Source organism: Diplotaxodon limnothrissa, linkage group LG5 (assembly GCF_057381915.1).
Source record: "Diplotaxodon limnothrissa isolate DT_005_m linkage group LG5, D_limnothrissa_male_GT1.1, whole genome shotgun sequence".
NCBI classification, from domain to species: domain Eukaryota; kingdom Metazoa; phylum Chordata; class Actinopteri; order Cichliformes; family Cichlidae; genus Diplotaxodon; species Diplotaxodon limnothrissa.
Window position 1 is genome coordinate 26756344 of NC_140600.1, and position 25115 is coordinate 26781458.

Genomic DNA, 25115 nt, shown 5'->3' on the forward strand with positions numbered 1-25115 from the left:
CACACACACACACACACACACACACACACACACACACACACACACACACACACACACACCATGTCTCAGAGTCACTAAATTTCTTTAAACTTTTATACATTGAGAGGGGGTGGGGGAGCCATGTAAAAGACAAGAACATGTACCCACAGATTTTAGGTAAAGGCAGGATAAAAAAATAAATTATCACCTTCATAAACCAAAAATACAATATTCATATTTGCTCTCTCTCTCTCTCTCTCTTTCCAGCTCCTGGGGTTAAGTTCCTGTGGCTGTCCAGCAGGGGGCAGTGCTGCATCAAGCCCAGCCTCAGGTACCAGTTGGAGAGACATAAATGGACAAATACAATTGGCTATCGGTAGCCCAATCAGAGGGAATAAATATATATATATATATTTAATATTATTTTTGAGACAGAGCTGGGTGATAATTCAGTGTTTTCATCTATAAAAATATTTTTTATAGAATAAAAGCTTCAAAAATAAAAGTTGAAAAAAAAAAAAGAGCTCAATGAACATGAATTTAATACTTCTGTGTGATTTTGCCTGTTTTCTGTGTTATGAAATACAGAAGGGTGACAAATTAAAGGACAACCTCACCAAATCTCACTCACCAGATCTTGTAGGTGTGCATATTTTTCCTTTTATCTGTCACTCATCTGTGTATAATATATGCTGAATATGGTTATTCAGCCACATCACCCAGCCTTAAAGAATTAGGCTGTTGTTATTCTTTATTTTTCATTATTGTCAACAAATTAGCGAGATTTGTGAAGTTTCTCTTTTTAGAGCAACCAAGCCCATGAGCATTAGTTTTTTATTTTGCTTTAGCATGTTCAGGCCATCTTAAGTGTTATGTGTTATGAGTAGAAGTCCAAGTCTTGACCCCTTACACACAAGACTTGACCCTGTGGGGACATCATTTTAGGCAATCAAAAGGTCGTAGGTTCGTATTTAAAACATCAATGAAAAGTTCTTAAAATAAGGAATCAGCAACCCCATCATCTGAGGAAGCTCAAGAATAGCCACTAAACTACTACTATTCCCACATTTACTATGTTTTTAAGGGGAAGCGTGCAGACACTTGAGTTTCTTCTAAATGTTATTAATGTAACTGGTGTAAACAGCGCTCTTGCTGGGGACGACTCATTTCTAGCTGTAGCTGCAAGGGTGTCAAACATGCAGCCCAGAGGCCAGAACAAGCCCGCCAGAAGGCGCAATCTACCCCGATTTTACTGTTTTTCCATTGAAACGATAAATAAATCATCTACTCCTGGAGTTCTGATGACATGATGTCTGGAAAGTGAAAAATATGTTGTTGTTTTGTTTACAAAAAAATAAAATCTCTAAAACTTTTTTGTGTAAAGAAATCAAATTTTAAAACCAAAAATCACTAAAACATCTCATCTGTTGTCAGAATTGACTTCTTTTGCACTTAAAAAAAAAGGGGGGGGGGGGGGGGGGGGGCTGCAGAAGTGTCTTAGATGTATGGTCTAAACAGTCTGGCCCCAGTTGAGATCAAACTGGGCATTTTGTGACCCATGAACTAAAATGAGTTTGACACACCTGCTGTTGTGAGTATCTACAGGATAAGGAAGGTATGTCTCAGTGTTTTGGGTATTTTTTTCATGACATTTGTTGACAATAATAAATTAAGAATACAGATCTGAAGCACCCTTTCAGACACTCACAGATGGAGCGAAAGTCCTGTATGTGACTTTCTTAGCGCTCAACAGAATAACTTAAACAGCTCTGACATGTAGAGGTCTCAGTTTATATAATGTAGTAAGGTTAAAGAGGGCCAGGAACAGCTTTCTCAGCAGTGCTCACAGATGCACAGAGACGCTGCTCTTATGGAAGACGGCAGTTCAAAGTGCGATTACACTGCTCACAATACTGGGTTTTTCTATGATGCAGTAAACATTGTGTTGTACTTTTAGCTCTCGCCATCATTCTAGTGGGAGTGTTGTAAAGAAACCGTGAGGAACACTCACGTTAAAGCGACACGTGTCTGAAAGGGGCTCAAGCATCACCAACACCAGATTTGGAAAAGTGACACTTATGCTTCCAATAACCCCGAGGATGATTTCACAGGACACCGACTACTCGTGTTTTTCCTGATTCAATCTCCAAAAAAACAAAAACGAAACAAAAAAATAATACAAAAACAAAACAAAAATTAAAAGAAAAACAAAAAAATGGCCATACAACATTTTGAAATGCATCTATGCTCTCTCCCTGAAGCCTACTTCTATGTCTCTTTTATTTGGGGGGGAGTTTGCCATCTATTGCTTTCACAGATTCTTGGGTGTTTTTCTGAGCATGAGTTCTGTTCACCTGTCTAGATTTGGTTTCTGTAGAGAAAGAGTGAGGACAAAAAGGTGATGGGAGGTCAGGGAGTGAGGGAAAAAATGTGTTCAGTGGGAGGTCTGTGGGATTCAGCTGATTGACCAATCAGACAGGACGCTGTGTCCTGGGACGCTGTCAAACAGCTCCAAAGACAACTGTTCCCAGGATGTGTGTCTGTGAGCGTGTGTGTCCCTCTATCTTTGTGAGGACATCCTTCACATTTTGTTATGGTTAAAGAGCAACTTTGGTTTATTATTTCACTGTGCAGAACGTGTGAGAAGGCAGTTTCAAAACTGAAAGGAGGAAAGAGGAACGTTTCTCGTGTTCAGGGGTGTCAAACATCTGTTCCACACAGAGGATGGACTGCCGTTTAGCTCCAAAATCCTCTACATATGAAGGTTGTGTGTTTAAAAAAATACTGTTAAACTGTAATGCAAATGTAATGTCAAGAAAGACGAAAAACTGATACACACTGTTTAAATTGGACTTATTGTTTAGCTGTAAATGCACGCTTTGAAAAATGTGAGATCAAACTGGGTTGTGCGAACTAAAATGAGTTTGACGCCCCTGCTCTAGTTTCCAGATTTGTACCAAAGGACATTAAGTACTCCGCTCTGATCTGGTTTTACCTGTTGCCCCTTTTTTGTTTTTCAAACTAGTTCACTTACAGATTTTAGGCGAACACAGAGAAACCGTCCTCTTCCAACTATGCACACTCATCATTCTGAAAGTGATGGTAAAATAAACAAAGCTCTATTCAGACTGGACTGTTCTGTAATTTGAATCTTTCCCAGAAAGACGTTCCTGTATTTTAAAGTGGATCTCATCCACAACTTCATTCCTTTTAACTTATTTTTAGCCTCCTGAATGACTGAAATGAGAGACATGTTCCTGCTGACAGAAACTTGTGAATGTCTTAAATCTCTCCATCAGGAGAAAGCTCAGGAGGTGCTCCACCACATCCTGTAATTTCAGAATGATTAAAATGGTGCCCAGAAAGACAAAAGTTACTTTAAAGATGAGCATGGCGACTACAGGGTTGTCATTTAGCTGTGGTTACGTTCAGGGAATGCATTATGTCAAAGGTCCTCACAAGAATAGAAGCACAAGCTGTGAGTGTATCTGTTGGTTCTCCGTATCATCTTTAATTGGCAGCCATTTTGGCTCCAATGTCCCACTTCCCTGCAGTTGCACGGCAATGTCCTGGAGAATCATGTTCCATATTTACAGCCGATTGTTGCTGGAAACACGGCTAGACAAACTGCACTGACAGCACAACCTGAACTATCTCACAACCAGCTGTGTGTGTGCGTATATGTGTGTGTGTGCGTGCGTGCGTGCGTGCGTGTCTGTCTATGTGTGTGTGTCTATCTTTGTGAGGACCAGTTATACTTTGGGTGTGAGGCTGGTCCGCACTGTGAGACAAACCTTCTCAGGTCCTCACAAAGATACAGAAGTGAGTGATGGAGCTACAGGTTGTCGTCCCGCAGGCTTTCCAGGATCTGGACAAGGCTCTCCAGTCCAAACATGTAGCCCCTGTCTGGCCCATCATGTACGGCTGTGTCGCCGCGGAAACCCTTGAAGGTGGAGTGGGCGAAGTCGATCATGCGAACGTCCACCAAGGGGGGCTGCTGGGGCAGGGGAGCGGGAGAGGGGAAGGAACCTAAACTGGGAGCCGAGGAGGTGGATTCTGGATGAGGCGATGGGGGGCGTGGGAGGAAGGAGTGGCAGTCTGACTTAGGGGGCGGGGCTTGTGTGGGAGGATGAGGGGAAGGTGATGGGGAGGCCGGAGCCATCAGTCCAGACCCCTGAGAGGGCAGGGATCCTGTGTCTGGCTTCTGGCTCATGTCCGTTTCACAGGGTGCATCGGGGGCCGGGCCACAGTGGGACTCTGCGGGTGACACGGAGGTCTTCGGTTGCCAGACAGAGGGGCTCTCGGGTTCCTACAGACGAAAAAAAAAAAAAAAAAAAATCAGGTCAAACAAAGGGAATCAGTTGGAATCAGAACACTTCCAAAATCAAAAAAAATTTAGAAGTATAAAAATAGTTATTTCAACATCGGGCGCACCTTTCCCTCATAGATGATGAGCAGCGAGGAAGAGTAGAAGCGATAGGATGCCTGCCTCTCCAGCACCGCTTTCAGGGTGCGAAGCTTATCCAGGATTGGCTCAAAGAGGTCCCGCCTCAAGCCCTTTCCGTTGTGCAGGTACTGGTAGAGGGCCTGGCGGAAGCCTTCGATCGACAGGCCGCGGCCGTAGTACTTGTTCCTGCACAGGTAGTGACCGGTGTTCAGCTGGTACACCTGCAGGGACAGGTGGGCAACAGCTCAGTACAACGTGAGTCTGGATTAGATATTAACAGATGTTCCCTCTGATTCAATTTAATCATTATAGCTGGAAAAATATGCATACAACCATTTATAATGTTTATTTACATATTTATTCCTTTCCCTCTAAATATTTCCACTAATTCGTGAAATTGTTAATATCATGATTATTATCAGTAGGACAATGAGAACTAGTGCTCTTTGTTGTCCTAATAACAGCAGACACGTGAGCTTATCTTGCAGAGGTGGTAGCAGATTGCAATGATATTGCACCCGCTTCTCCTGCAGCATTCGGTTTGTTGCGGGATCAAACAATAAACTAGTGTGTGTTTATCTTTTTGTTCAGGCCCCTGATGGACCACTGTTCTCATGTGTTCAGCGGTGCAAGTCGTCCTTTGTACCTGCATGCCACATACTCTGACTCCCAGCGTCGCTGAGGTGCTTTGTTCGCATTTCCTTATCTGCCTGGCTGCCTTCTCCTCCGAGGCGTCATCTCCGTGCTGCCGGGTGCCCATCTTCAGGTCCAGGATGCAGGGGTAAGAGAAGTGGTGCACCACGTTCTCTAACAACAGGAACTCTGGTTAAAAAGCTGCAGTTAAGGAGCCAACTGTCCTTGACCTCCACCCTTTTTTATGTTTGATCTCTTGTGCAAAAAGATCAAACAACTACTAAATCTAAAAAAACCTAAATGTATGCAAACAAAATACTGTGCACAAACTCAACTGAAAGTTAACGTCAGTGGGATATGACTGACATTAAGAACCCACCCAGGAAGGGAGAGATTTCCTCTCCTTTCAATCTTGATTTTTCTTCTCCCCAACAGCGCCATTAATGATTAAAACTAAAACAAAGGCCTTCTGAAAACCTCACTCTTAACAAAAGAAAAGCCTGTCACACTCAAAGATGACAGGCCTGGGCGCTGATCATTTTGGTTATGCGAGTGCTGTTTGTGTCTGTACAGTAAATATGGAGAACCTCTGAGGTGACAGCAGCGTGCTGAATCTGCTTTGACAGAAGACAGATGGAGCTTGTTGAGGACAAAGTGTGTGCTGCTCATTCACTCCCCTCAGCGCTAATATCCAGACAGCTGCAGGCTGCTCTCTTTGAAGCTGCAGATCAAAACATGACCTCTAACCTGATAACCTCCAGCCCTCCTCTTTATTCCCACTCTGGTCTGCACAGACTCTCTCTCACATTTACATTCGGCGCTTCCCATTATCTGATGGCCCACAGCTGGTCATTTGTTGTGTGTCATTGTCCCTTTTCTTCTTTTCTACAATGTCTCTGATACATGAAGATGTAAAAAAACAAAAGTAAATCAGCATTTTAAAAATAAAAACAAAACAATAGGTAACAGGCAAAAAAGGTATTTGTGTAGAATGAATAGGTCACGTTCTCCATGTTTAACCAATCACCATCAAGACCCATCTGGGTAATTTTCAGGGATGCTAGGAAGTACTTCCTCTGGCAGATCTCTAAATCACGAGAAAGGTGCCTTTAAAAGCGTGACAATGTTATTCACTTCACCAATCAGTGTTTTTAATATGCTGTGATTGGTTAAATGTACCTTAAGGTACATTCATTAGCTTTTTTATCACCACTTAAATGTCAAGTAGTGCTTCCCACCTGTTGGTTTGACCACCCTGGATGGCCAGAAAAAACAACACTAGAAGAGTTTGGGTCACTGGGAGAAAATACGACATGAAATGAAACTTGAATGAAGTTGAATGAACATGAACATCAGTTTTCAGTTTTCATACCTGACCTCTGCTTCAATAAAACCTATTGTGGATCACAAATAACTGATAAAACTGCAAAAGCTATCATATCCAAAGAGTATGTTTGAGTTAGTAATGATGAGATGTAGAATGAGACATTTCATACATCCAACTTAAAAATAAACTATGCAGGCATCGATCATATGAAAAACTAACATACGGTATTTTATCTTAATATAATTTTTTGTAATTTTTGTACACTGGTTTATTCCTATTTCCTATGATCATCTTTGAAAACTAGGGCCAATTACAATTTAATATAATGTCTTAATACACAGATCAGCAGGATAAACAGCAGGACCCTTGGTTACATGGTGTAAATGGACGTCAACATTTTTGGGGAAGGATACTGAAGAGCTTTCTGTCCTTGGACTCAGATCTCATGCGGCTGAGCTGCTGTTTGTGGCAGCGAAGGCTCCAGGGATTGTGGCTGATCTTCTCTGACGTCAAACCGCTGTTCCAGTCCAGCATCTGAAAGGGAACATCTGAGAGGACCTTTGGGTCGAGTCTCGGGCTCTTCAGCTCTGCCAGACTGCAGAGAGGAGGAGAGGGGATCGTTAAAAGCACTGCAGGTGACCCTCTGCTCTGACTGCTGCATCTACTGTGGGTTTCAAGGGTATGTTATAAATGTGACCACTGGACTGTTTGATGCCAAATGACCCAATATAAATATAAACTACAAGTTCTCTTGTTATCTGCCTTCAGCTTCTCTCCTTTGTCGTCAAATTTATGACATAGATCAATAAAATATTTTCACACGAACCGTCCTACATCAAGTGAAATCAGTCCACGAGTTCATTGTCTCCTCAAGTATATCTTACTTATCCGAGGTCTCTGTGTCGTGCGCCTCCCTCCGATCGGGCCGCTCCTCCTTGTGTTCAGAGGTGGATGAGGAGCGATGCAGGCTGCGGCGGGAGTGTTTCCTCCTCGGCTGCTCCCTCTCTGGGGGGTCACGCTCCTCATGCTCGCCGGCTCCTCCCTCCATGTTGCTCTCCACATAGGGGTAGGCCACCAGGTTGATGTAACCGTCAGAGTCACCTTCAAAGCACACCAGCACCACACCTGAGAGGACGGAGCCAAACACAGAAAGGATGTTGGGAATTATTAAAAACATTTCAGAGCAGAAGAGAAAAAACAGACTACTGAAATACTCTGAAATGCCAAAGCAGAAACATTGCATTTTTAAAGGTCAGTATTTTTCGTACCAGCGACCCACAGAAGAGTCAGGCTGAGTCCAACACAGATCCAGTTTTATTATTTTGTATGTATTTTTGTTTTTATTAATCTGTCAGAGGTATACCCTCTCCATGATGTCATAAAAACCCAGGAGTAGAAAACGTCCTCAGGAGCATTTAGAGCAGTCTAAAACCTGAACTTTTGGCTCACAGGGATTTATTGTACATACACTAATGTCAGTATTTGAAACATTGGTAAAGTTTAATGTCAATATCTATCTATCCATCTATCAAAAAAAACCATATGCATCAAGATGTACAGAGTGCTTCTAAAATTTGATTAAACAACGATTTATGGATAAAATAAGCAGACAGTAATGTTTTTTTGTATAACAGATGTACGTTTGAACATCTGTTATATTTAGCTTTATAAACAGACCAGAGCATGTCATCCCTGCCAAGCCAGACACTCAACATCATCCATCTTAGTCCTAATTTAATTTACCTGTCAGTTTGCTCATCAGTGGAGAAGCAAACCCCAAATATGAATTTCAAACTTCCCTCAACAGCACAGAGCGAGTTCTCCATCCTCAGAAAACTTCACCTCCTCCTTACCCGCATCATAAGAAGTAATTTGATTTGACGGTGCCAAGCTGCGGCGGATGAAACATCCTTGACAGATACAGAAAGTCGTGCCTGGGCAGCTGTCCGTCTGTCTGCTGTTATTTAATCAGCAGGACAATGGGTAGTGGGCAGACATCCAGAGATAAATTTAGACTCCTTATGGAGCACACTTGTCATGGCACTGGGAGCCAGAACACCAGCAGGGTGGACTAGTGGGAGTACAAGCCTCCGATCAACTGCAGTACAGAACCCTTGGAATACGGCCATCGTATCTCTTGTAAAGGAGCCGAGTGTGGCAGAGACGTGGATAACCGCAACAAGAAAACTTTGCAGAAATCTGTGGCATGGTTGTCCTGCCACTCCGCCCACAGAGCCAATCAGCAGCAGATGAAGCAGGAATGTGTTCAGTCCATGATGGCCAGAGACAAACACCGTCAGAGCCATCATGAAATCACACACTGGTTTGGTAAATCTCATTTTCAAGCACTGAGATAAGCATTTTCACTGATGCCGTTTTAGTGTTTTCAAACCAGATGTGACAAGTGAGGGGCGAGTCTGAATGTGAAACCACATGCTCAGTGGCTAATGAGTAGTCAATCACAAGTCACAAGCCAACTGACCGGATTACGTTCACACCATAAACAAATGTCTATGAAGATTGTTTGACACTGGACAGTGACCACCTTCTCCAAAGGCCCGTTCTGGTCTGTACATGAGTCCGACTACCATGTTCACACCTGCACAAGCAGACCACATCAAGAGGGAGAACAAACCTGAGCTCAATTTAAAAAGACTAAATGCCACAGGAGTGAAGAGTGGAACATTCTCTTTATAATGTTGGTGCCTTAGTGTTGGCCTGAGAGTAAGTCTTTTCTAAGGCATTCAAATATTTGGTGTCTAAGAGAGTGTGAGTGCATGGCCTGCAGTCTAAAAAGTTTCTAAAAACTGCACGCAACTAGTGCCAAAAAACACAAAACACACACACAAAAAACCAAAGGCTACAGATGCAACTTAATAGTTTTAGGGGCTTATGTCTGTTAAAACAAAAAAAGACAAATCACTGCAGTTTAAAAGAACACCTTTTCCAAAGCAGGAAATGCTTGGATGATGTCTCAATTAATAAGAGAATAGTATATAATCTGACCTGACTATGAGCTCAAACCTGCTAAGAGTCAGTAAGCAGTGCTCAACTGAGACGCTGCTGTTTAGTCTCGTCTGCCTTCCTTTTGGCAGACATTTTGATATCACAGAAATGAAACTAATGCTTCATAATGAAGCCTGCGTTTCATTTGCGTTTTAGTGGTCTTTGACATTTGCTTGGGTCTGTTACTACAGCAAAATCAAGTAGAAACAGTCAGACTCTATGCCGGGTGACGATGAGCAGAGCAGCTAAAGCTCTCCTCTTCCATTAAACATCCGTACTTCCTTCCTTCTTTCCTGTCAGTCTGCCTCTCCATTCACCACCAAACATTAGAAAATAAGGAATATAGAGCATGAGTGTTTGATGCTGAACCATTGAGGGTTTAGCTCCCTTAAAAGAGACCTCACTGCTGTGAAATCAATAAAATTCAACTGTCTTTTACTACTGGCTTATTCAGGCTAACAGGAGGTTTGGGAAATGTCACAAAGACATTAAAAGACCTTTTCAGACCTCTTTGATGAGTTTTAAGAGTGCACACAGTTTTGCAGGGTACTGACTGCTAATACAGGGACTTATTTTAGATTTCCCAACTACAAACAGCAGTGCCTTACCCAAAACCTTACAGCTAGTGGTGTAGTGGTGCGGGAACTTTCAACGAGATTTTGTGTTTCTACACGCTTGTCTTTGAAACCTATAAACAATCTGCCATAGTTAATGTGACTTTACATTCACTCCATTTAATAATACAGTGCTTTCATTTTCTTTCACCACAGCAGCTTGTTAACTGATCTCATTAACTGATACCCCCATGCTGCTGTCATTGTTCGCTTCTCTCTCTATGTTCAGGTCCACTGTATTTTGGATCCTGTACAATTAGCATTCGGTGGGATGTGGCTACGCCTGCTTGCCTTTGGGATCGAATATCAAGCAGGTTTTCCATGATTCGTTTATAGATATGACACAAAAAAACCAATGTATGTAGGCCAAAGTGCTGAACAGCTAAAAACAATCCAATAACGTTCTAAGATGTTTTCAAGATTAGAGTTTTATTGGCCCACAAAAGATAGGCAAACTAATTTAAATTAGTCGAAACTAAAGCTGTAAAATAAATGTAGTGGAGAACACTATAAGTCCCCCTTCTAAATTTGCTTTTGTGTTGTGCAGGTATCACTATAACAGAGAGAGAGCAAGAGAGAGCAGTGTAACTGAACACAACTAGTTTAAGTTTTTTCTTTATAGCTTTGTTGCTGTGGATCAGAGCAGCTGGAAAAAGAGTTTTTATATTTATACTTGCTGATCAGGTTACTGGAGAGAGGCCTCTAACCAGCTTTTAATCCTTTAAGTTTTTAACTCTTTCTTCCATGACAACATCACTTTACCTTTAATGATGAGTTTTGACACATCAGTATATATCAATAAAGATGTGCCGACCATGGGAACAGTTTCTGGGTTTTTCCAAAGGTACAAAGGCACAGACTAACCTCACTAACGTTTGATGCACACCCAGTCATTTTGTTTTATAAGCAGGCCTGAAATATGACAAAAACCTCCCACTTCATAAAAGAGGTTCAAAGGTTACTCTTCATTACTGTCAAGAGGTAAAGCGATAATAACATTTACAGCAGCAAGCACTGTTATTGTTGCTCCGAGAAAAATGTTTTTGTTTTGTTTTGTTTTTTTACCCCGGGTTGTGAGGTAGCAGCCTTGAATTTGCTGGGTGTGTCAGAGAAAAGAGGCTCCACCATTCCCATAAACTACAGGCTTTTCTCATTTCTGTAAATTGTTCCTCCTCATGTGCTCCAACCTACAGCCTACAACCAGAACACAATACACCATGATGACGGATGTCCTAATTCCTAAAAGCAGGGGAGGCCGGTTGGAGGAACAAAAAAAAATTGAAAAGACACAGATGATCTGCCCTTCACTGTTTCTGTGTGAGGTTTATTATTGTGTTACATTGGAAATTGTTATGAATTTAATTAAATGTGGCCCTAAATATAAACATGTCAGGCACACTGTCTGATATCATAAAGTCCTCGCCATCTCCGACAGGAGAGGACTAAGACCCAAAGAGAAATGAGATACGACAGCTGCTATGTTATCAACCAGTTATTTGCACATAAGCACTCTCTTGAGTCAGTTTGCTTAACAAAACTGATTGCTCGCTGAATAGGCAAACAGCCAGACAATTAATTTACTCATTTTATTTATTTATTTTTTTTAAACTGGCCATTGTTTATGTCAGTTATTGCCTGCATTTAAGCACATCCCATAATGGAGCTGTAGAAGTACATCTGACTATAAACCAACAGCTATCTCCTGCCTGCTGCTCTGGTACCTGATATCAGTGAGCAGTCACCGACCTTTATACTCTGGAGTGAACTCTTTCATCTCAGGAGGCAGGGACTCGTAGAAGCGCTGCTCTCTGCTGATGAGAGGCTTACACACCGTGTGGTCATCATAACGCATCATACTGGTGTGACCGCCCACCTGAAAACACAAACACATGCAGAACACATACATAAAAAGAGCTAACAGGCAAAACAAAAAGCTAAATGTCTTAACAAAGAGACGATATTTACAACTGCTGCCTCTTTACAAGAATATTAAAAAAAATATTACACCACAATTATACCAGTAAGTGCTTTAAATTTACATGTAGTATGAACAACCTCTTAATATTTTTGTTTCTGAATGTTTGGCAGTTTTCCTAATGCAAACATTCCTTTTTTAGATAAAGACTTTTCACCCACTGTTAGCACTCACCTGGTGTATAAAAGGCTCCAGTGGAACGCCTCCTGCTCGTGGTCGTAGTGAAGCCCCTCCCCCTGTGCCCGCCCCCTGCAGCTTGCTGTCCATGTTGTTGGTGTGAGGGAGGCACATGGCTCCTGGCGGACGCACTGCGCCTCCTCCTGTAGATAAGAGGGAGATTTAACCATGAGGAAACAGCCGAAAAGTCCTGAACTCCTGCTGTAGTTTCAATACTGATAAAGCGAATTAATTTATCTTTGGAGTAATAAAGTTCAATATTGCACTATATTGAATACTGAACTCCACATTTTAAAAAACGTCATATTTTGCATATAAAAATGAGTTCCTTGTGATTTTTTCAGTACTGTCTCAGTAAAACCTAAAATGAAACTGCTTTGTGGAAAATCTGTACTTCATGTCCATCAGTTTGTACAAGTTTTTACATGTTCCATTAAGTCTACTGCTTTTGGTATACCGAGGAATTCCTGACTCAGAATTAGCCTTCAGAGGTGACTCCACATAACAGTAAATGCAACTGTGTTATTTGATAGAAGCTTTGTAATTGGTGACTTACAAAACAAACATCCTACATGATAAAACTCATGCAGTTTTCTTTGGCAGGGAAGATGTTTCACTACCAGTATTTTACACAAGTAATAGGGTAAAAATATACATCTGCATAGTTGCATTTAAAATTACAAAGTTAAGTTTTAGAGTCATTCTTGTCAGCCAAAACCTTTCATAATTTTCTCACCTGGATGGGCCTTTTAATATCTGGCATCTGGCAAACTGGCCGTTTATGAGCTTATTAATTTTATTTTGTGGGGTGACCAGAACAACATCAACAAAAAAACAAACAAAAACATTCTCTTATAGTGTGCATTGTTACAGCATGTCCTTTCACCCTCTGTGGGAAGCCTGTCTCCCCTCTTAGAAAGCTGACAGATCGAAAGTGAGGTAACATTAGTTAATTACATAACAAGCGCAAACCTCTAAAGAGCTGACTATGAACCATTAGTTTAACTCTGAACAACACACTTTAGCCTCAGCTGTCTCTGGGCTGTGAGTTTACACGTGAATATAGCCAAGACTTGAAGTGACAGGAAATTTCAGTCAGACAACCTCTTTGTTATAAAATCTGTGTGTTATCTGTCCATGAAGCCAGATAACACACACCAATTAGTTAAACTGAAGGAATGTCTTAAAGACATAAAGACCTGGATGGCCGCTAACTTTCTGCTTCTTAATTCAGATAAAACTGAGGTTATTGTACTCGGCCCTGAAAAGCCTAGAAATATGGTATCTAACCAGATTCTTACTCTGGATGGCATTACCTTGGCCTCCAGTAACGCTGTGAGGAACCTTGGAGTCATTTTTGACCAGGACATGTCCTTCAACGCACATATTAAACAAATATGTAAGACTGCGTTCTTCCATTTGCGCAACATCTCTAAAATTAGAAATATCCTGTCTCAGAGTGACGCTGAAAAAGTAGTTCATGCATTTATTACTTCCAGGCTGGACTACTGTAATTCATTATTATCAGGATGTCCAAAAAACTCACTGAAAAGCCTTCAGCTAATCCAAAATGCTGCAGCAAGAGTCCTGACAGGGACTAGAAAGAGAGAGCATATTTCTCCTGTTTTGGCTTCCCTTCATTGGCTTCCTGTTAAATTCAAAATCCTGCTCCTCACATACAAGGTCTTAAATAATCAGGCCCCATCTTACCTTAATGACCTTGTAGTACCATATCACCCTATTAGAGCACTTCGCTCTCACTCTGCAGGCCTACTTGCTGTTCCCAGAGTATTTAAAAGTAGAATGGGAGGGAGAGCCTTCAGTTTTCAGGCCCCTCTTCTGTGGAACCAGCTTCCAGTTTGGATTCAGGAGACAGACACTATCTCTACTTTCAAGATTAGGCTTAAAACTTTCCTTTTTGCTAAAGCATATAGTTAGGGCTGGACCAGGTGACCCTGAATCCTCCCTTAGTTATGCTGCAATAGACGTAGGCTGCCGGGGGATTCCCATGATGCATTGAGTTTTTCCTTTCCAGTCACCTTTCTCATTCACTATGTGTTAACAGACCTCTCTGCATTGAATCATATCTGTTATTAATCTCTGCCTCTCTTCCACAGCATGTCCTTTATCCTGTCTTCCTTCTCTCACCCCAACCGGTCGCAGCAGATGGCCGCCCCTCCCTGAGCCTGGTTCTGCCGGAGGTTTCTTCCTGTTAAAAGGGAGTTTTTCCTTCCCACTGTCGCCAAAGTGCTTGCTCATAGGGGGTCAAAATGACTTGAAGGTAAAAACTGATTTACTTTAGATTTATTGTCAATTTGGCTGCATTAAAACACCATCGAATAGAGGGCATAAAGCAGGACAGACACAAACCTATTTAATGTTTGCTACATACCACTCATAAACTAAACACAAACCAGTTTCCTCATTGTTATGGGGACACTGTTATTGGAAATTAAAGTGTGCACGATATAGACCGGCACTGATCCTGAAATATAAAGATGTGTCACACACAAGAGAATGTTGACAACTATGCATTAAAACTACAAGTAAAAAAGAACAAAAAAAAAAATTGTAATCAGAATAAAAGTCAAATACCAGAACACTGCAGCTGATCCAGCACCTGTGCAAAACACACTGGCTGTGGATGGGAGGAGAGCTGGCTGCTAGAAGCTAGAAAACATCTGTGGAGTGGCTGAAGTTTTTTTTTTTTTTTTTTCCCTTGGGGGGAGGGGGGGGGGGGGGGGTTAAATTATCATCATCAGTAGCAGCAGTAGTAGTAGTATTTAAATTGATTTGAAGGGTGCCAAAATGTAAAAACAGTCCATAAATATTAAAGAACTGATAATAAAGGGCAAAGAACAAGAAACAAGACGAGATTTAAGACAGGTGGGAGGAGTTTAGAAATGTCATTGTAATGACCTGAATGAATGAGCAAATTTTTCTAATACGTCCCTCTTACACCATTTATAAAAAAAAAAAAAAAAAATAGCTACACACGCTGACGAGTTGGAGAAAGATGAGGATATCCCAAAGCTTGCTGCTGTATTTTTCTTCAGCAGTTAGGAAAAGGGTGGAGAGGACTGACTAGAGTTGGAGTTGGGCTTGTGCTGCAGTTATTGTTTAAAAGTGTTAAGATTTATTGGGAAGAGCCCATAACTCCAATACTCAAATAAAGATAAGCAACAAATTCACATTCCTTTACATCTTTGCCAGTGCTACCCCTCAGCGTTCTAGTAGATACACCTATGGTATCAATTTGAAAATCCTAAGCCACCTTTATTCTCCAGTTATTGCAGTCACAAGATTTTAAGAACACCTTCCTCGTTTCCTCTGACCTTGAGGCCAAGGTCTCTGAGATTTGAATGTCCGAGATTTGTAGTAAATGGACCTATGGTATTGGCCACTTGGTTATGGCGTTCCATGTATGCCCTGCCTGCTAGCATCTTGCACCATGCTGTTATGTGCTGGATTGTCTCAGGGGTATCTTTACACAGCCTGCACCTGGGGTCTTGCCTGGTGTGATAGACCCCAGCCTCTATGGATCTTGTGCTCAGAGCTTGTTCTTGTGCTGCCATGATTAGTGCCTCTGTGCTGTCTTTCAGTCCAGCTTTGTCCAGCCACTGGTAGGATTTCTGGATATCAGCCACCTCCTCTATCTGCCGGTGGTACATACCGTGCAGGGGCCTGTCCTTCCATGATGGTTCCTCGTCTCCCTCCTCTTTCTTGGGTTTCTGCTGCCTGAGGTATTCACTGAGCACTCGGTCAGTTGGGGCCATCTTCGTGATGTATTCTTGGATGTTCGTTGTCTCATCCTGGACTGTGGTGCTGACACTCACCAGTCCCCGGCCCCCCTTCCTTCTGCTTAGCGTACAGCCTCAGGGTGCTGGACTTGGGGTGAAACCCTCCATGCATGGTAAGGAGCTTTCTTGTATTGATGTCAGTGGCTTCTATCTCCTCTTTTGGCCAACTTATTATACCAGCTGGCTACCTGATCACGGGCAGGGCGTAGGTGTTGATAGCCCAGATCTTGTTCTTACCGTTCAGCTGACTCCTCAGGACTTGCCTGACCCTCTGCAGGTACTTGGTGGTTGCAGCTTTCCTAGCTGCCTCTTCATGGTTCCCATTCGCCTGCGGGATCCCCAGGTACTTGTAACTGTCCTCTATGTCTGCAATGTTGCCTTCTGGTAGCTCGATCCCCTCAGTTCTGACTACCTTCCCTCTCTTTGTTATCATCTGACTACACTTCTCCAGCCCGAATGACATCCCGATGTCATTGCTGTATATCCTGGTAGTGTGGATCAGTGAATCGATGTCTCGTTCACTCTTGGCATACAGCTTGATGTCATCCATGTACAGGAGGTGGCTGACAACTGCTCCGTTCCGTAGTCGGTATCCGTAGCCAGTCTTGTCAATGATCTCACTGAGGGGGTTCAGGCCTATGCAGAACAGCAGTGGGGACGGAGCATCTCCTTGGTAGATCCCGCACTTGATGGCGTGTGTGTGTGTGTGTGTGTGTGTGTGTGTATAACTTTGCCAAGAGGACTGAAGGAGATGGTCTACTGTCTGAGCAACAGCTACCTCAAATCAATCTAGAGAAGGACCCAGTCTCCATAAATTTATTATAAACATGTAACAAAGTTAAATATAAAATGTTAAGAACATGACACCATATAAGCAGCAGGTTTGGTTAAAATATTGGGTAATACATCGGCTCTGATATCAAACTTTGAGACTGATGAGCTCCTAATAGAGGGAGTTTTTGCAGAAAGAGCCGAGTAATAGGCGGATAATTCAGTAATTAGATCCTTCGGTGATTACATTGGTGTGGTTTAACTGGTTGCTAGGGTAACACAGTGAACCATAACACTGGAAAAAAGGTTTAATCAACCTTCATTAACTCAGACAGCCGTGGCAAATAGCCAAGAGAGACACCCACCTCTTGTCCTTGCTGTTTACATGAACATCAGGGGCCACATTTATACTGAAACCGTCTGAATGGGCTAAAACGTTTTAGTCATTTCTACTGCGGTATACGTTTGTGCTTTGTATTTTTAAATGGTTCACATTTTCTTCGTTGTGAATTTTTCAGTCTACACTGGTGAATTCATCTTCACAACTCTCAGGCTAATAGGGGCAAAAACAAGGAAGTGGTTTTGATGAGATGTCTGCTTTGATGCACAGAGAGGAAACTGAACTACAGGTGTGAATGCTAAAAACTCATCCTTTGATCGTACCCTGGGCATGGGCTCGGGTGTGCAGTGACGGGGACGGGGGGGCGCAGGGCACCACGGGCTGCTGGGAGCGCACGCCGGCCCCGGGGGGAGGCGGCGCCAGACCGAAAAACCACCTCGCAAAGCCCCCAATCAGAGTGCTCCAATCCACCGCCGGCACCACGGAGATCCAATCAGGACACGGGGCTGGGGGGCAGAGATGGGGGGACGGCAGGGAAAGCAGGGTGTCAGTTAGGCAGGGTCACCACTTCCTGAAAAGATAGGAAATGACACAATGTCAGTTGTAATAGTTAAGCATTCATTTAAGGTGTACAGTGTTATTTTGTGTGGGGAGAATTGGCTTTCTTTAATGTCATGACTCAAAAACAAACAAAAAAAAACAACGACTATTGTTAGTGACAGTTCTCTTCAAATATTTCACTTCTTCACATCATTTCTGTGACTGATAAAAACATGACATCAGCTCTAATGGGTCAGAAGCTGGGCTGTCAACTTGCACAATATACTTTTTCACTGGCCTCGGCTCATCAGCTTTTGTCACACCCTATGAATAGCTTTTATATCTTTAAACGTGGAGTTCATTGGAAGTGGAGGACTGGGAGTATCCTTCTAGGAAGACGAAAAAAGAAAAAAAAAAATCCCATAAACAATGTATTAGATTGTTCTTGAGGAAAAACCCCCCCCCAATGTTCTCATTTACAACAACTCCAATCAAGTGAATCTGAACTCGCCTTATAAAACAGCATTTCCTGGACAAGCTGCCACAAACAGTTGACATCAAATGCTTCAGCACATCAGCTTCCACCAAACTGTCACACACATGCACGCACGCGTTTTATGTCTCAATGAGTGGGATAAGAAAAATCCTGTTAATAACATTGTACTTTAAGTTTTATTACTGGCTATAGAAACCGTGTACATCATACTGCTAAGTGGTCATCTCATATATCTGGAGACCTTCCAGTCAGTTGTTTTTTGTTGTGTTTTAATCTATAAATCTCTGCTTGGCTGGGTTATTTCTTATCTGTTTCTATATGTGTAAACACCACAACAACTAGTATAGCCTACACTCTCATATTGTTATATGAATGTTTGTCTCCAGAGTCACAACGGAATAATCCTGAAATAATCTACAAAAGCAGATGAAATGATCAGAATTGGTTATGATGGGGGGAGATTAAGTCAATTTTACAGGAGAACAAGAGACTAGCTCTTTTGGTCAGTGTGAATGCTTTGATGTCTCTCTCATAATTTTTTTTAAAGTATAATAAATACAAATATATAATGGGCAACTCCTGTGGCATTTTCCATAATTATTTCTTCACTTCTGAACCTTTTCTGTCAGGAAGTTTAAGTATTGACACGATGAAGTCCATTTACTGAAGGATCATCCCCAAAAAGAACATCTCTGTTTAAAGATACCGTACTGATTTTCCTTAAGTGCTCCACACTAATACATTATGTACATTATGATTGAGGATTATTTTCTCATTCACAAAAACATTGCTCAGTAGAATAAAATAAAATAAAATAAAATCAAAGGCTTGTTTTTCTAAACAAAGACTGTTAAATCCATGACGTGACAAGATGTGACCGTTAGTACTTTAAAATGTAGCTCTCATTTTTTTTCTGTTATGTGAAGCAAAGCAAAAAGACCAAAAAACAAAAACAAACAAACAAACAAACAAACAAACAAAACCAAATGTCTGTCCTGGCTCAAAAAAATTACAGTAAAATAGTCTGTGTTATCTAGTTTTAACAGAGATCAATACATTTTCCTGTTAAGGCCATTTAAAACAAAACAAAAAACAAAACAACCCAGTTGATTCTGAGGGTAGCGGAATCAGGGGGAACTTTTGTTTCAGATTTAAATGATTAATGCTGATACGGTTTAATTTTATTCTTAGGATGTTAGAGGCCAGATTGGGATGATCTGCAGGCCAGTTCTGCCCCTCAGACTTTTTTTGCGCTATACCACATGTTCTATAGCACCAGGAGACTGAAAACGCGGTGTATAGTCATTGCACATAATGATGGTGTCTATAATAAAATCAGCAGAATAATCAATTTAAAAAAATTTTTTTAAACTGCCGCTTGCAGCCCTGTGCAGACATTCAGCTCAATACATGAGAGCCTGTGAGAGAAATGTGGATGCCAGTAACGATAAACACCAGTTTGGATTTATGCAATTACAGCATAAACACAGCTTTAACAGTACAAAACCAGACTTTGTTTTTAACCACCATGATAAAAGTCCTGTTCATAAACATGTCAGAGGTTAAACTACTGTTCAGGATCCAGCGTCAGTCTGAGAGGCATTTATTGTGACTTTATCATAACTTCAATTCTTCTGTAATTTAACAAAACAGAAGAGGGAAAACCTACAAGCGAGATGTTTGAGTAAGAAGCTACAGACACCCGGCGATTACCAAAAATCCTGAAAACCTCAAACATCTAACATGTCATCAAGGTAAGAAATACCTTCAGCTTAAAACGCACTCGCATTGGGCCCACATCACAGGAGTGGATCACAACTGCTCACCACACAGCGCACAAATTTAACCACGATGGGACAGCCTGTTCTCAAGTCACGATCCAACCTCGACCAAGCGTGAGCTTCAGATACAGGCTGGAGTGCACAGCCACACACACAGAAACCCTCACACAAAACCTTACACACACACAGAGTGTAAACAGTATTCCCCATGAGCAATGAATTCTAACATTAGAAGCAAAACACAAACATCAGGCCACATCTGTTCTGTCCTGGGATTGGTGAACTCGTCCTGATGATTCAAATCTAACTTTCCACTGCTACAATCCAACAGTTTGAAAAGAAAACATTAAATAATCCTAACTTTGAATTTTCCAAAATTGTCATTCAAGATGCGTTAGATTTATTTGGTCCAAAAAATGTGACTACTTTTTTAATATCATAACTAAATTGCTACATTACTTTAGCATGCAAAAGTAACGTACATCCTGAATGTTAATTACTGTTAAAACCTATCCCTTTGAACCAGAAATTGCAGTGTCATTTTTTTAACCAAGACTGGATGACTTTTGAAAAATGAAAAATGGTTTTTTTTTTGAAAAATGTTCTTATAATTATAATATTGTAATTTTATTATTAATAGGACTAGTGCTGCTGTATTTTTGGCAGCTTTACACCATTTCAACTGTGCATCTTTGTACTTTAGAGTGATGAATACGCTGAAACAGATGGATCCATTCAAAATACAGCTGCAAACACACCTCTAACAAATGTCTTATCATGTAATTTAAACTCTTGAATTGATTAAAAGGAGACTGTTATATCAACAATGAAAGACAGTGTCGCTATACCCCTTGTTTGTTGACCCTTCTGGTTGGTGGTCTGCTCTCTGTTAGTAGCTCTATATGCATCCAAGGTGAATCCCCAGCAGAAAAACAATAGGTGTACGTCCACCGAGCAGTGTCTTGTAAGCAGTTTGAGCTGGGTGGGGGACAAAATCAAGGTCAACTCCCGCTCCTCTTTCTTATCATTCTCCTTCCCTTCAAATCCCCCATTTTTGTCTCCTTCCCTATTTCAGCCCTCATCTGTCTGAGATCTGCACAGTAAAATATAATGCAGAAGTTTCTACAGCTTTAGTACAACTTGGATTAGTGATTTGCTGTGTCATTCTGTGAAAAGGAAAGGCGCAACGGTAGGGAATGCACGAAGGAATGAAGGAGATTGGGAAGGAAGAGGTGTGGGTAGAAAGTCGGGGAGGGAGGGATGTTAGCTTGGAGGAAGAGAGGTTGGGTGGGAATCCAAGACAGGAGGAAAGAGGGCGAATGCTCTGATGGACGTATCAAGGCTGTGTGTTGTTTTCATATGGTTTTGTGTATCTATGTATACTTTCTACATGTGGCTCTGATTAGACAGAAAAGATATGTGACAGTCTGGAGGATTTTCAGAAATAATTGTCTGCTGTGTGTCGTTGGTGCTCTGTCTATCATCTGTCACTGTAGCAAACTCCAGGAGGAGGTGCTGAATTTTTTCCACAGTCCAAACAAATAACTCCATCTCTAATCAGCCCCCTGTGTCATGCCAGGTGTGGTGAATAACTCCAGCAGACAGCCAATCAGCTTAGAGGATCTCTGTGAGTATAGCCTACATCACCAGCCATTAATGTGACAACGCTGCAGGCTCACTACGGCTCAGCAACGTTGATTGGTTAAGCTGCTATTTCGAACGCTGATTAAACTGCTATTTCTGACTGAGTGACGGTGTGTTTGTGTGTGTGGGAATCCTCGTGTCCTTCATGAAGTTAGAGATGAGAGAGCCAATTAAGGACTTCCAGGAATACCTAAGAGTAGATGGACACAACTCGGCACCTTGTTGTTGGATTTAAACGGTTGTGCAAGTCCAGTGAAAAGACAGCTGTACCAAACTCAGCACATATTTGGGCAGTTAGTTTTGAAAATTTATCTAAATGAACTTTATTTAGTCATTTACCTTGACATAAAACTGCTCATGCAGAATCAAAACCAATTTTAAAAAGAAAAAACAACAACAACAACTTTGCTGTTTACATTTTTAGTTCTTTTTTTTGTCTGTTTTTATGCATAGATTAGAAGGTTTTGTCTTTTTAAGTGAATTATTCTAGTTATATAAATAAATACAAACACTGGTGATCCAATAAAAGGCTGAGCACATCATGAATGAACTTTTTTTAAATTTAGATCAACAATTAATTTAACTCAAGCTTTAACAAAGAGTTAAAAGAGTTTCTAGCACTAATCAATAATGGTAAATGAGCTAAACCACCAACATTTGTGATCAGAACTGGACTCGCTGATATTTTTACTTAATCGGCTTTCAACTCTAGCTGTGTTATTTTTTAGATAATAGGTGTAAGTTTGTTTAAAAAGATGAGCTCTGGTCTACACAGGTGTGTTACTGGTTACCACTGGGTAACCAAAAAGTGCAATTCCTATAATGACCATTTGAGGCTGGCTTCAAAAGAGAACGATTCTCTACAGACTGCCATGTTAAAACAACTGAAGTAAACATGTTTATAGAGTGGTACAAAAAACAGTTTAGGCTTCTGTGGATAGTTTCACCCTTCATAACAACTGTACAGGGGATTTCATTATTTATTTTTCTATTCTTCGAAAATATGGATACTGGAGTTAGGAGAGTAGTTTTGTTTGAGCTGGAAGGTGTCTGATATGCTTCACTTCCATCAATCTGAATGGGACATCTGTTGGACTAGACCCCTTCTGTGCCGCTGGTTGCTTCTGAATCATTTTTCATATAATTATCTGAAATAATATGGCCTGCCTTGTGGTAAAAACCTCCAAAAGATTTTGATGCTTCTGTTTTGGTTATTGAAGTATAAGGATTTAATTAATTTGTTATGTAGCACTAATTAGCAGGTTTGTCCAATTTTTTTTTATAGATGCAGCTTATTAAACAAGCATTTTAGCATCAACTTAGGATCTGCATCTGCATCTTCCAGGTTATAACCAAAGGATCTATGATTATAACATAGAAAGAAGAGATTATTTAAAGAGATTTCTTTAACCAATCTTTTCTTGAACATAGATCAGTTCTTAAAACTGCTGCATTTACTGCTGCCGTCCTCTATTTTAGTCAGTTTAATGCTGTGACGTGGTTCAGCAAAGAGCGGTGGGTGCTTGCTGTGGTTTGGACACACAGCACATCCAGCAGGGTTAAAGGGAAGAATTATTTTTCCTGGACCCGTCTTCAGCCTGGACACAGAAAAGTTTGGCACGGTGCTGTAAAAACACCCAGAAAGAATAATAGGAGACACAGCTAAACTGTCTGAGACGCAAATTACATAACGAAGGAACTTCTCGATCTAATCTACTCAGAGACGTTTAAAACATGTTATCTCCTGAAACTGCATTTGCTGATTCAAAAAGCACCAAAAAGAAGAGAGACAAGGGGTAACCAGCTAATCCTTATTGGGAAGATTAATCAATACCCACCTAAATAAATGTAGTCAATTCCACAACTAGCTTTAGTCCTATTCAGGTTTTCCAAGGTCTCTCTCACCTTATAAAACCCTTTATTTCAGCAGAGTTGACTGAAAAAGTTTAGAAAGCAAACATATCTATTGTACCTGCATTAAACTGCCTGAGGCAATCAGATTATAATCATACTGGTGGAAACATTCCCAAGACGCAGCAAAGGTCAGGGAGTCATTAATCTATCATCGCCACCACATATTGGAAATTCAACCACATATTCACAACCATGTTCTAGGAAGCCAGCCAGTCAGAGCTTTACCGGTGGGATTAATAGTGGTCACATGACAAAAAGGTTATTTTAGTTAGACGCATGTCTGATGTCATTCAAACTTACACAAAACAACAACTTAAAGGAGATCAGGCCACCTGGAGTATTTGGAGCCAGGCACTGCAGCTACTCTACCAAACACTGTGTATAAAAAGGACATTGTGACATCACCCATTGGTTTCTAGACTTGGGATGTTCCTGCCCAGTAATGTAATTTATGCGGCATTTAACTTCTCTCTGCCTTGTTTGTTGACATCACAGATAGAGATGAAGAGACCATGCCGCCTGTAAGCAATGCATACAGTGGTGTGGTGGGTGGCTTAACATCTTGCAACCAACAGTTTACTGGCATATTTATTGTCATTTCTGTTGCTGAAAAACATTTTATCATTCAGTCAAATATTCTGGACACCACATTTTGAAGACCTAAAACACTGTTTTTAAACAGGCTGTAAACAAATTTTTTGATGCTCTAAATTTGGGCATTTTAACATGGGGGTCTATGACTCATTTTTGGAAATAACCTCAAGTGGCTTCTAGAGAAATTGCAGATGTTGCTACTTGTTCTTTACCAAGTGCATGATAAAAAAAATGCCTGGCCTCTAATGTAAATGAGGACCTGATTGGTTTAGATAGTTCAGTTAGATCACAGCATAATGAGAGTTAAGAGAAGCTGTATAGTACTAATTTAATTTTAGAGATTCTACACTGTACTGGTAGATTTTTGAATTACTTTAAAACTTTATGATTTGAGAAGGACAGCAACAAACTGATAACCATCTAACCTAAAAGAAATGTGAGATCTGTCTTTTAATTCCAAATGTTAGATATATAGTAAGAACACTGAAAAAAGTGGCTACTTTCAGCAGTAAGTCTTAGCATGACACTGCAGGGTATAATAGATTTCCTTTATACATATATTTCTGTTCCATATGGGGCTGCCTTATATTAGTTCTGGCAAATCTAATTTGAAATAGTTGAGTAATGGGGATGTCTAACCATGAACACAGCCTGTATGCCATTTTACTAAAGTATGGCGCTACTGGAGGCTGAATACAAGCTGAAACGACCAAGCCGATAACTTCATTTAAATCTGGAGCAGAACCAGAAGTAAGTTTCTTCGACTTCCTTGTGAACTGTACATCTTGATTACAGCCGCTGCCTGCACTTGTCTGCGTTCCAGGCAAGGCGCCATTCATCTGGAACGAGGCTAATGGCGACAGACAAACAGCCAAGAACACTGACAAATGTAAATGTAGATGTAGAGGCTGCTGCTAAATTGGCTCTTTAACTCAACATATTTGTACAGCTGACATGACAAACACTAAGTACACCTACCGATCACTGCTGCAGCTTCTCTGACACTGAAGAAGGAAACCAACAAAGTCAAAATGTCAGAACAGAAAGTCAGCTCGTCAGATGTCCTCATCATTTCCT

The 25115-nt window shown here is 41.1% G+C and overlaps 1 protein-coding gene across 1 annotated transcript; it reads right to left on the reverse strand.

Moving 5' to 3' along the window:
* Positions 1–1435: 1435 nt before the first annotated feature.
* Positions 1436–17598, reverse strand: ip6k1 (inositol hexakisphosphate kinase 1). Its single transcript, XM_085353369.1, has 8 exons — positions 17393–17598; positions 12156–12301; positions 11753–11879; positions 7271–7511; positions 6800–6981; positions 5073–5248; positions 4414–4647; positions 1436–4288 (listed from the first exon to the last, which is right to left on the reverse strand). The coding sequence occupies exons 2-8, from the start codon at positions 12270–12272 to the stop codon at positions 3815–3817; spliced, it is 1551 nt and encodes a 516-aa protein (XP_085209495.1). The 5' UTR covers positions 12273–12301; positions 17393–17598; the 3' UTR covers positions 1436–3814.
* Positions 17599–25115: the final 7517 nt, after the last annotated feature.